The following is a 12,713-nucleotide window of genomic DNA, read 5'->3' on the forward strand; positions in this document are numbered from 1 at the left end:
TGAAAAGCTAAAGCAAACACAGTATTTTACGTCAAATAATTATGTTTCAACTTTAAAAGTACTTTAAAAATAAAACTATTCTACTACCTACCTGGTTCATTTTTCACCCACAAAATGTATTTTAAAAAATCTAAATGCACAACAAATCAGGCTTATTACACATAAACTACTTTTATAAACTATCAATTATGTTTTTAGCTCCTAAGTCTGGGAATCTTATCTCTAAAGACATACTGTTTTAACTAAATGAGTCCTACCCATTGCTTTCAAATGCACTAACCTTCTCAAAAACACTGGATGGGGTCATCAAACAAAACCTGATGTTCTGAATGATGGTATCGGTATGTCTCCAGCGTCTTCTATCATGCCGCAGCCAAGACTGCACAGCCTCGTACAGCTCTATCTCTGGGAACCTGCTCAGATGATCATTATCCAAATAAGACATGAGCTTCTCAAAGCTAAGATAGGACAGAAAGTCAGGCCTGGACATGAGTGGCACAAAGTTGTCTAGCAAAAAGGCGTCCAACTTCTCCCTGACTCCCTCGATGTTGACACCGAAATCATCTAAGAGTCTCATAATTTCTGCACAGTTCTCTAGGCAGATTTTTGCTAAAAGAAAGGAACAGCAGAACTTGACCACTTCTATAAGTTGAACATACATGGCAGCCTGAAGAATCTCATGAACAGTATTCATACTTAGTTCTATAGTTCCATAGTACATAAATTGAAGGACGTGGCTAAAACCAGTAGCAGTTAGACCTTTCAAATGAATTTTGTCCTGATCTCGTTCCCTCATGTCTGCGGTAAACATAATTCTGAAGTAATCACTCTGGGTGGCCAAGAGTGCTTTGTGGGCCTGGAACTGATGATCTTCGATAACCAGAGTGACATCAAGAAGTAATCCCTCCTCATACAGTGCTCTGAATCCAGCAGAGACACTGGTATCATGAATGGAGGAACAGAATCCTTCCACGTCCCCTGCCATGAATCACCTGGAAAAAAAGTAATCAAAGAAAACAGTGTTAATCATTTCCACACATTCAGAAGACATTATTAACATAGAGTTTTAACAATTTTTATAATTATCATAATTCCACTGCCTAAGTACTAAATGTACAAGCCCTTTGGGAGAAGACAACCTAAAGTTTTGCAGACTAATGTTTTTGGCCTCCCTACCTGAGGGAAAAAATCTTTTAAAGATATATGAAACAATGGTAAATTGTTATCTTACAAACAATATATGCCTAGCCCATTGATTGTATACTGTTCATCAAATATTTTTAAACATGCTCCAAAATTACCAACATAAAAAGGATTTCAGAGCCAAATACTAAATTATGAGAAAAGAGACAAAAAAATAAATTAAACCAAAAAGCACATCTGAAAACTCCTAGAAATTTACCCAAAGGAAATATTCAAATATACCAAGTTGTACAAAGTTTTTCTATCTTATTTATAAAAATTAGAAAGTATTCAAAAGTCCAACAGTAGATTATTAAATAAATATGGTACCTATACATCCTATAATGTATTACTGTAACAACAAAAAATGATAGCAAACCGAATGTGGTGGCTCAAGCCTATAATCCTAGCACTTTAGGAGGCCAAGGCAGGAGAATCACTTGAGTCAAGGAGTTTGAGACCAGCCTGGGCAACATAGCAAGAATTCATCTCTACCAAAAAAAAAATTTGTTTTAATTAGCCAAGTGTGGTGGCACACACCTGTAGTCCCAGCTGCTTGGGAGGCTGAGGAGGGTGGATGTATTTAGTCTAGGAGTTCGAGGCTGCAGTGAGACTCAAGACTCCAAAAAAAAAAAAAAAAAAAACTGGCAACCCCTTTGGGTCCCCTCCCACTGTCCTCTCAATAAATCCTGCTTTCTCAAAATAAATTAAAAAAATAAAATAAAATAAAAATTATGGCAGCAATCTACCTATTCTGACAAAGAGTATTTATTAGACAGTGTTATGTTTTTTAAAAGGTGATAACAGTATAATCATTATTAAAATTAAAATTTAAATACACAAGTATTTGTTAGATGAGAAACAGTCTGGAGGAATATATACCAAAATGATGTCTGTGGGTAATGGGATTTCAAGAGAGGTTTGTCTTTTCCTTTTTACTTACCTCATTTACTTTATTTTTAAATAATAATGTATTGCTTATGTTTTTAAAGTATAAATATATAATTTTAAAGGAAACTAAACCACATCTTTGCATATCAGAGAAATGGAGCTAAGACAGTGGAATTAAAAATGAGATCTCTTAAATAAAGCAAAATAAACTAATTCAGTCGATGAGACTATTTATGAAGCAAAGCAATTTCTCCTTTTCACACAACACCCCTGCCCAGGTCATCTATCCTCTTCTAAACTCTTATCCTCACATAGTTTCCACCTTTCTCCCCAATGGTCCACCCTCCATTCCTGAATTCCCTCCCAACCCTTTCCACTGTGCCATGTAAAACCTTGCTTCAATGTCAGTGCCTCTGGGCAGTTTTGGCCTTTGGACAGTTGTGAGGGCATTCTCTGCTGGTGTACACTGATGCACCATGAAAGATGTTCCCAAACTAAGGACAACTGATATGGACAAATCTCTGGGACACTACACCCATTTTTAAAGTGCTGTCTAGAGCCGGGCTCGGTGGCTCAGCCTGCAATCCCGTGTCTTGGGAGGCTGAGGTGAGTGGATTGCCTGAGCCCGCGGGTTCCAGACCCGCCTGGGCAACTTGGTGAGACCTCATCTCTACAATAAATAAAAAATTAGCTGGGCGTGGTAGCGCGCGCCTGTAATTCCAGCTACTCGGAAGGCTGAGGCGGAAGGATCGCCGGAGGCCAGCAGGTCGAGGCTGCGGTGACCGGGAGCAGCCACTGCACTCCAGTCTGGGCGACAGAATGAAACTCCACTCAAAAAAAAAAAAAAAGTGCTGTCTAGAACACCTCATGACTTGGAATTATATGTTGGAGCTATTTGCTGAAACACTATTCACAGATCATGTCAGCCTAGAAAAGCACAATCAAAGGATGTGGCAGCCAACATCTATGGCTCTGAATTCCCACCAGTGACAATGCTGGGACCCCTACTCCCAAGTTCTTCTCCAATTGGGTATTTATATTTAGATGGACGGTGAATCCTCCAGTGAAGCAACTGCAATACAGTTGACTGCTGTCATCTGCTCTAAATGCCTCCTGTTTTATTTACTAAAAGGAAGAACCCCTCTATGTGCTAGGTATTATATTAGGTATGGAGATACATGCCATTTGGGAATCCCCTCTGTACTCTGGATTTGGCTGAGCCCTCCGGTGCTGAGAGGGAAAAGGTGCCTTCCATGGACATGTTAAAGGTACCATTTCTCCGTTCTCATGAGTAGTCTGTTAGATTTACTACTTTGCTTCATCAATATGCTGTCCATGACACCCTTTTTTTTTTTTTTTGAGTTGAGGTCTCACTCTGTTGCCCAAACTGCAATACAGTGGCATGATCCTGGTTTACTGCATCCTCAACTTCCTGGGCTTAAGCAATCCTCCTGCCTCAGCCTCCTGAGTAGCTAAGACTAAAGGTGCGTGCCACCATGCCCAGCTAAGTTTTTTTGATTTTTTGTAGAGACGAGGTCTCACTATGTCATCCAGGCTGGTCTTGAACTCCTGGGCTCAAGCAATACTCTTGCCTTAGCCTCCAAAGTGCTGGGATTACAAATGTGAGCCACCATGCCCAGCCCATGACACCCTATATTTATCTTCTTGGCATATGAACCCCTTTATTCAATAGCTATACCAGCCAGAGGTCATCTCAAAAAAAACATCTATTAATAAATAGAAAAAAGGCTGGGCATGGTGGCTCAAGCCTGTAATCCCAGCACTTTGGGAGGCCGAGGTAAGTGGATTGCCTAGCCCGTGGGTTTGAGACCAGCCTGGGCACCATGGTGGACCTCGTCTCTACAATAAATTAAAAATTAGCTGGGCGTGACAACATGTGCTTGTAATTCCAACTACTTGGAAGATTGAGGCGGAAGGATTGCCTGAGCCCAGTAGGACTCTATCCTGGGTGCCAGAGTGAGATTCCAACTCAAAAATGGAGGGGAGGGGAGGGAAGGTGAGGGGAGAAAAAAGCCAGGCACAGTGGCTCACACCTGCAATCCCAGAACTTTGGGAGGCGGGGGCAAGAGGATTGTCTGAGCCCACAGGTTCAAGACCAGCCTAGGTTACATGCAAGACCTTGTCTCTATAATAAATCAAAAAAAATCAGCCGGGCATGGTGGTGTACGCCTGTGGTTCCAGCTACTTGGAAGGCTGAGGCGGAAGGATCACCTGAGCCCAGCAGGTCAAGGCTGCAGTGGCCGTAAGCATGCCACTGCACCCCAGCCTGGGTGACAGAGTGAGACTCTGACTCAAAAGATAAAATATTTTTTAAAAATAAGAAAAAGTCTGAAAGGATAATATATCAAAAATATTAAAAATGATTATCTTGGGATGGTAGACTATCAAGCAGTTTTACTTTTTTCCTTCATATTTGCTAACTTGTGCTTCTAATATATCTGCAATAAAAGTGTGTTACTTTTTAAAAGTCTATTAAAATATATTCAAAAGTCCTTAATTGACTGGGTGCAGTGACTCAAGCCTGTAATCCCAGCACTTTGAAAGGCCAAGGCAGGAGGATTGCTTGGGCCCAGGAGTTGCGGACCAGTCTGGCAATATAGTAAGACCTGATCCCTGCAAAAAATAAAAAAATTATCCAGGTGTGGTGGCATGCACCTGTAGTCCCAGCTACTCAGGAGGCTGAGGCTGATAGATCACCTAAGCCCAGGAGGTCAAGGCTGCAGTGAGCCATCATCATGTCACTGCACTTCAGCCTGGGTGACAGAGTGAGACCCCAACTCAAAAATAAAATAAAAGCCCTTAATTGATCAAATTCAATAGTTACATCCTAGTTCCTATTGCCTTGGATCCTTCTGTAGCTTGACTTATGCCCTCAGCTCATCTCTCTTTCCTCGGCTTCAGGACATTGTTTTCCTGATGCTCTTCTCATTCTTGGGCTGCTTGTTTCCTAGTCTACTGTATGGGCTTACTTTTCTTGAGCTACCCCTTAAACACTGGTATTCTCCAGGATTCTGTTCTTGCCCCCTTTCTCTTGTCATCTAAACACTGTGTCTCCCTAAGTGATCTCACCTAAACTCATGGTTTTTACTTAGATGTACTTTCAGCAATACCTGATCATTTCTGTCCAAATCTCTATCCCTACTCCAGTCCTATGTATGCTGAACTAATTGCCTAGTAGATACCTAAAGGTGCCCCATTTCAGGATAACCCCATTTTGGGCTCTTGAAAATCAACATATCCAAACAGAATCATAATTCTACTCTCTCCACCATCAGATCTTTCAGTATTCTCCATCTTATCAAGAGGCATTCTAGATGTCTCTTTCATTCTATCTGTCCCTTAACCTACCTTTAATTCCTAGTGATTCTACCATATTAAATGCTCACTTACCTAAGACAGCAAAGTATGTACAAGATGAAATTAATAATTATTGGTACTCCATAAATCAAAAGCTATATAATTTCATTTTGGAAAGGCAGAACATAAGAGGACTGTCTAGAATTTAGAAAAACAAATAAGCTGGGTGTGTTAGCTCACACCTGTAATCCCAGCACTTTGAGAGGCAGAGGTGAGAGGACTGCCTGAGCCCACAGGTTCCAGACCAGCCTGAGCAATATGGCAAGACCATTAAACCAAAACATTAGCTGGGCATGGTAGTGCATGCCTATAGCTCCAGCTACTTGGAAGGCTGAGATGGAAGGATTGCCTGAGCCCAGCAGATTGAGGCTGCAGTTGCCATGAGTGTGCCACTGCACTCTAGCCTGGGCAACAGAGTGAGACTCTGACTCAAACAAAAAAAGAAAAAAAAAAGAAATATATTTTAGACACTGCAGTCAGTGCTTAGCAGAACTACTTTACTAACACATTCAAGATTAAGGTGATGCCAGGAGCAGTGGCTCATGCCTGTAATCCTATGGAGGCTTGAGGGAGGAGGATAGCTTGAGCCCAGGAATTCAAGACCAACCTGGGCAACATAGCGAGACTTCGTCTCTACAAAAAACTTTAAAAAAGAATAGCTGAGCATGGTAATGCATGCCTGTAGTCCCAGCTACTCAAAAGGCTGAGGCAGGAGGATTGCTTGAGCCCAGGAATTCAAGGCTGTAGTGGGTTATGGTCATGCTCTCCAGCCTGGGCAAAAGAGCGAGATCCTGTCTCTGGGGGAAAAAAAAAAATTAAAGTAAGCTATCAGTTTGGTCTTGTTTATCTGAATTATTTATTTTGTTTTTAATGACAAGACTTCACTATGGTGCCCAGGTTGTAGTGCAGTTCACGGGTACAATCATAGTGCACTACAGCCTTGAACTTCTGGGCTCAAATTACTCTCCTACCTCAGCTTCTCCTAGTAGCTGGAACTACAGGTGTGTGCCACTGCACCTTGCTTGAATTATTTTTAAAGGTAAAATTAATGAACTTAGAATTTTCCAAGTGATATAAGGCATATGTACACAAGTGCATACTGGGAACAAAAGGAACTGCATACAGTATGGTGTTTGAATAATCAAGCTTTCTGGCTAGTAGAAGGCTATCAACATCACACTATCAATTTTCAAAATAATTAGAATAAAAGAAACAACAAATTAAACTAGATAAAAAATTTGATATTTCAATATTTTTTCCAGTGTCATTATGGTCACCAATGATCACTCTGACTTGTGAAGATATACTGGTCACATTTAACGAACAGTTAATAAAAGAAGGCCAGATAGTATTCATATACTTGAGAGTAGACTGCTTTATGTTTCATTCATATGCTATTTTGACAATGCCTAAAATATCATATATTTCACTTAATGTCAAAGTAACCCTCTCTATTCAACATTTATCACTATCTGAAAAGGTCTTGAACAGCTAATATTCACCTTTCTGAAAACACTCCATCTAAAGGAAACTTTAAAAAGGAGATATTATGCTTTCTCAAGAAAAGCAATCCAGGTTCCAGATACTATGGCTGAAATATCATAAGACAAAGAAGCAGGGGGCAAGTGAGGGGAAGAGAAGGAGGAGAATCAGTTCAAAGACCCCCAAAGATATATGTAAGGACAGCACCTGTCTGAGTGCCCAGTGCTCTCCTCTGGACACTGAGCCTGCCGAGGGGTATTCCTAGCAGACAAGCTCCCACTCTGATCCTGGCCACAGTCACATATGGTCATACCGGAGTGATAAATCTGAATCAAGATGAACAGAAACTTAGAAAAGGGGAAAGGAGAGAAAGGGAAAAAGAGAGAGACATGCACTGGGTGTGACTGGAACGGGAACATGTCAAAGAGCAGCTATGGGCAGCCACTTCTGGCTGCCATGTGGGCTGAGGATCAGATAAAGGTAGTCAACTGAGAAAGAATAAAGCCAAGACAAGAAGCCAGGGAGTGCTCCTTAAGACCTTCATCTTCCCAGTCGCTAGGACCAGCTCTGTGCCTGCCTGTGGGTCCTACGAGAGATCCTTACATTCCTAGAATAAATTCCCCCCTTTTACTATCTTAGGTTGATTTTTATCTACTTATAACCAAGGATTCTAACCAACAGTTTTAGAACAGAAACAGCTATACTTTAAGTATTCAACTTTCTTGACCTTCTCTTTGCATCTGTAAAAATGAGAGCATTAGACACAATATCTCTAAAATTTCTTTTAGTCATAAAATTATCATTTATTCTACTTTTTATATGGCTTTACAGATATGAAATGCATTTATATAGACATGTAACTTAAACCAGAGTTGCTTTTAAAGCCTCAGCAATGCATTTGGGAAGCCGACCTTATCTAAATAGACTTCTAAAACTAATCTGTGATAGCCAAGACACATGCAGTAATTTTTTTCTACCTGAAAAGCTTAGTAAATCTATCAATAAGACTAACAGATTTAGAGCAGCAACAGTGTTTTATACTTTTATGGGAAGTGTGTACGTAAGCAGAAAACAGTGAACTACTCAGTGATTAACCAACCAACATGATATAGCCTCCAGATGGAAGTAACACTGGTCTGGTGTTCAACCTAAGTTTGAATAGTGGTTCTACCCCTTGTTAGCTCTGTGACCTTGGAAGAAGTTACTTAACCTCTCCGTGCTCTAAAATATAAAATCCCAAACTGTAGAATCAGGGTACTAATATTAATAGAATCTACCCCATAGGTTGCTGTGAGGATCAAATGAGCTCATACATGTAAAACACTTACCTCATAGGTTGCTGTGAGGATTAAAGGAGTTAATACATGTAAAGCACAGCCCTTAAATACACCATAACATTAAGGCTTATTATTATGCCCCTTCACTTGGTGCTACTGGAGCCAAAATAATAAACCTGACCCTTTAACTTCAGAGTTAAATAATAAACCTGACCTAGTTAACTTTGGAAAAATCCACCCTAGCAACAGCACTTCTAACTCCGATGTGGCTTGTCAGTAAAGTCTCTCAAGACCCAGGCCAACTCTAACTCCATAGATGAAGACAGTGGGATCCACAGGTGAACTGACTTTTTATTCAAGGTCATACAACGTTAGAAATGAAGACTAGAATCTAATTTGGAGGTTGGGAATGGTGGTTTACACCTTAATCCCAGCACTTTGGGAGGCCAAGGCAGGAGGGTTGCTTGAGTCCAGGATTTCGAAGTTTGACACCAGCCTGAACAACACAGGGAGACTTTATCTCTATTTAAATTAAAAGAAAAAAATGTGATTTGAAAAAAAAAAAACAAAATAGTGGGGATGGAAAGACAAAACCTTTGAAATCAAGAGAATACTTAGTAGTTAGTAGTTAACTACTTTGTGACCTGGAGAAATTTTGCTAACTACTTGATCCTGGTTTCCATTCATATATTAAGGACAGGCCAGGCATGTTGGCTCATGCCTGTAATCTCAGCACTTTGGGAAGCCAAGGTGGGAGAACTGCTTGAGCCCAGGAGCTCGAGACCAGCCTGGGCAACATAACAAGATCCCGTCTCTACAAAAAAATCAAAAAATTAGACAGGCATGGTGGTGCATGCCTGTAGTCCCAGTTACTCAGGAAGCTGAGGTGGAAAGATTGCCTGAGCCCAGGAGGTCGAGGCTGCAGTGAGCCGTGAGCACACCATTGCACTCTAGCCTGGACAACACTGACTCAAAAAACAAAGATTAATCATCATAATCATCATATGGAGTTGAAATGGTGATTAAATAAAGATAAGTATCTACCCCAGAGAGCAAGGCACCTCACCAGAAGTCAATGGTGGTGTCTCCCATCCAACTCTTGACTAATGCTCCTTATCATTCAGAAGACCATAGGAACTGGAGACCCCTCAATCTCCTCTCTACTGACCTCATGCCTCCCTAGGGCTTATCATAATGCAGGTTTATACGAGATCAGGAGAGATGTAAGTCAAAAACACTGAATCTCATTTTGCAATGGCATTTTCATTTTTTTCTCATCATGCAAGTATAATTTTTGAGCTTTACTAATGGGCCCCTTAGGCTTTTCTGCCCTAATCAGAATACATAGCTACTCTCTATATTTGTGCTGTTCAATATGGAAGCCACTAGCCATGGGGCTATTGAGCACCTAAAATGGGACTAGCTCAAATTGAAATGTACTTTAAGTGTAAAATGAACACCAGATTTTGAAGACTTAGTACAAAAAAAGAATGCGAAATGTCTCATATTAATTTTTATACTGATTACATGCTGAAATAATATTTTGGATATACTAGATTAAGATATATTAAAACTAATAATATCTACTTTTACTGTTTTTAAACTGTAGCTACAAGAAAATTTAAAATTACATATGTGGCTTGCATAGATTCTCTTGGACAGCATGGATCTATAACATCAATGTGTACAGCCTCAAACAACCAAACTTACAAATGGACATGTGAAACAAAACCAATTCGTTCAACTGGACACTATGAATAAAAGAAAAAAAGATTTAGAATGAGTGAGGCTTGCCAGCGCAGTGGCTCACACCTGTAATCCCAGCACTTTGGGAGGCAGAGGCGAGAGGATTGCCTGAGCCCAGGGGTTCGAGACTGGCCTGGGCAACTTGGAGATCTCATGCCTACAAAAAGTCAAAAAATAAGTTCAAGACGGTGGCACGTGCGCCCGTAGCTCCGGCTATTTGGAAGGCTAAGGCAGAAGGATCACCTGAGCCTAGCAGGTCAAGGCTGCAGTAGCCGTGATCATGCCACTGCAATCCAGACTGGGTAACAGAGTGAGACTCTGACTCAAAAGAGTTAGGCTTAAGTTAAAACAAAAATAACTACAACACAAAACACATGTGTAAGTAAATTTTTTTGAGTCAGGGTCTTGCTCTGTGGCCCAGGCTCGAGTGCAGTGGTGCAGCCTCAGCTCAATGCAGCCTCAAACTCCTGGGTTCAAGCGAGCCTCCAGCCTCAGTCTCCCAAGTAGCTGGGACTACCGGCATGCACCACCATGCCTACCTCATTTTTTAAATTTTTGTAGAGATAGGTCTCCCTATGTTGTCCAGGGTAGTCTTGAACTCCTGGGTTCAAGGATCCTTCCGCCTTGCCTTGACCTCCCAAAGTGCTGATATTATAAGAGTAAGCCATTGCGCTTTGCCCACATAAGTAAATTTTTCAAAATGACTAGAAAAAATACAAAAAAAAAAAAATACACACACACACACACACACACACACACACACACAAGTTGGGCGTGGTGGTGTGTGACTGAAATCTCAGCTACTTGGAAGGCTGAAGTAGGAGGATCATTTGAACCCAGGAGCGAACTTGGGGTTGCAGTAAGCTATGATAGCACCATTGCACTCCAGTCTGGGAAACAGGACAAAACACCCATCTCAAAAATAAAAAACAAAAAGAAACAAAGAAAGAAAAACATACAAAATTTTATGTGTAAGATTCCACTACAGAATTATATAAATTTAAAGACAACACTAGTAACTAATTAGCAGCAGAAGCGGCAGCACATTCAACGTGGCACACACGGTCTTACCCTGCAAAAAAGTTAAAAAAAGAACTAATCATTGTAAAATTACCCAAAAACCCAAATAAGAACTCTACAAGTCAATGAGTGCTAGAGGAAAAATCTATTAAAGGGCTTTCATAAAAATATTTAATGATAAAATGCTCAATGTACAGAAAAATTCTGTACCTTCACTTTTCACACACAGGTTTATAAATCTGCATATGTATACACTCTACATTTGGCCTTCAAGTTTTTTTCAAAAGGGGAACCAACCCAAATTAGAACAAATGACAAGGCATACTTCACGACTAGAAAAGAAATACTGAAGAGAGTGTCTTGTTTCATAAACTTGGAACTGACTAAAGAAAAAAAGAAAGCTTCATATTTTTGTGATTAGTATGGCAATTAGAATGATTAGTAGGGCAATTCTCAAAGTATGGTCCAGGAACAACTGGGGTACCAGTCCCCTAAAAGGGTTTCCCCAAGTTCAAAATTATTTTCAAAAAAAAAATTTTTTTTTTTAGTTGGAGTCTCACTCTGTCGCCCAGACTGGAGTGCAGTGGCGTGCTCCCGGTCACTGCACCTTCAACCTGCTGGGCTCCTGAGATCCTTCCGCCTCAGCCTTCCAAGTAGCCGGAACTACAGTCATACACTATCATGCCTGGCTAATTTTTGATTTTTTGTAGAGATGAGGTCTCGCCAAGTTGCCCAGGCAGGTCTCGAACCCGCAGACTCAGACAATCCACTCACCTCGGCCTCCCTCCCAAAGTGCTGGGATTACAGGTTGAGTCACCAAGCCCGACCAAAAAAAAAATTGTTTTAAAGTTATCTTTTTCACTTTCATTCTGTTTTCCAGAAGTTTTCATATGATGTGTGATATTGCAACAGACTGAATGCAGAAACCCACACCGTCTTTTATCAAGCCAGACTTTTTTTTTTTTTTTTGAGATGGAGTCTCACTCTGTCGCCCAGGCGTGCAGTGGCATGCTCATGGCCACCGCAGCCCCGACCTGCTGGGCTCAGGCCATCCTTCTGCCTCAGCCTTCCAAGCAGCTGGAACTACAGGCATGCCCCATCACACTCGGCTAATTTTAACGTAGAGACAAGGTCTTGCCAAGTTGCCCAGGCTGGTCTCGAACCCCTGGGCTCAGGCAATCCTCTTGTCTCCGTCTCCCAAAGTGCTGGGATTACAGGCTGAAATCAAGCCAGACATTAAGGAGATTTGGAAAAACGAAAAACAATGCTATTCTTCTCACCAAGTTCTTCACTAGTTTGGAAAAGCTATTTTTCATTTTTTAAAAAATGCTATTTAGGTTACCACATGATGAGTCTTTTAAATTAAATTACAAATAAGTATTTTTCAGTTTCCCAGTTTCAGTTTCTATTATGGTAAATTTAAACTGATACAACCCACATAAACCAAAGCTCTTTAAGATTCCACTAATTTTTATTTATTTATTTATTTATTGAGTTGGAGTCTTACTCCGTCGCCCAGGCTAGTGTGCAATGGCACTCTCACCACCACCTCAGCGTCGACCAGCTGAGCTCTGGCGATCCTTCCGCCTCAGCCTTCCACGTGGCCGGAACTACAGGCGTGCGCTACCATGCCCGGCTAATTTTTTGAGTTATTTATTACAGAGACGAGGTCTCACCATGTTGCCCAGGATGGTCTTGAACCTGTGGGCTCAGGTAATCCTCTGGCCTTGGCCTCCT

At 41.0% G+C, this 12,713-nt stretch overlaps 1 protein-coding gene across 1 annotated transcript in view; it reads right to left on the minus strand.

Annotated features, from left to right (window-relative positions):
• Nucleotides 1-19: 19 nt before the first annotated feature.
• LOC103270534 (kelch-like protein 15) overlaps nucleotides 20-12,713 on the minus strand; it is a 17,710-nt gene continuing 5,016 nt past the window's right edge. The window contains exon 2 of the mRNA XM_008068054.2: nucleotides 20-992. Coding sequence (XP_008066245.1) covers nucleotides 254-985 — 732 coding nt within the window. The 5' untranslated portion in view covers nucleotides 986-992 and the 3' untranslated portion in view covers nucleotides 20-253. The remainder of the gene's footprint in view (nucleotides 993-12,713) is intronic.

Source organism: Carlito syrichta, unplaced genomic scaffold, assembly GCF_000164805.1.
Source record: "Carlito syrichta isolate Samal-C Ts95f unplaced genomic scaffold, Tarsius_syrichta-2.0.1 Scaffold309857, whole genome shotgun sequence".
NCBI lineage: Eukaryota > Metazoa > Chordata > Mammalia > Primates > Tarsiidae > Carlito > Carlito syrichta.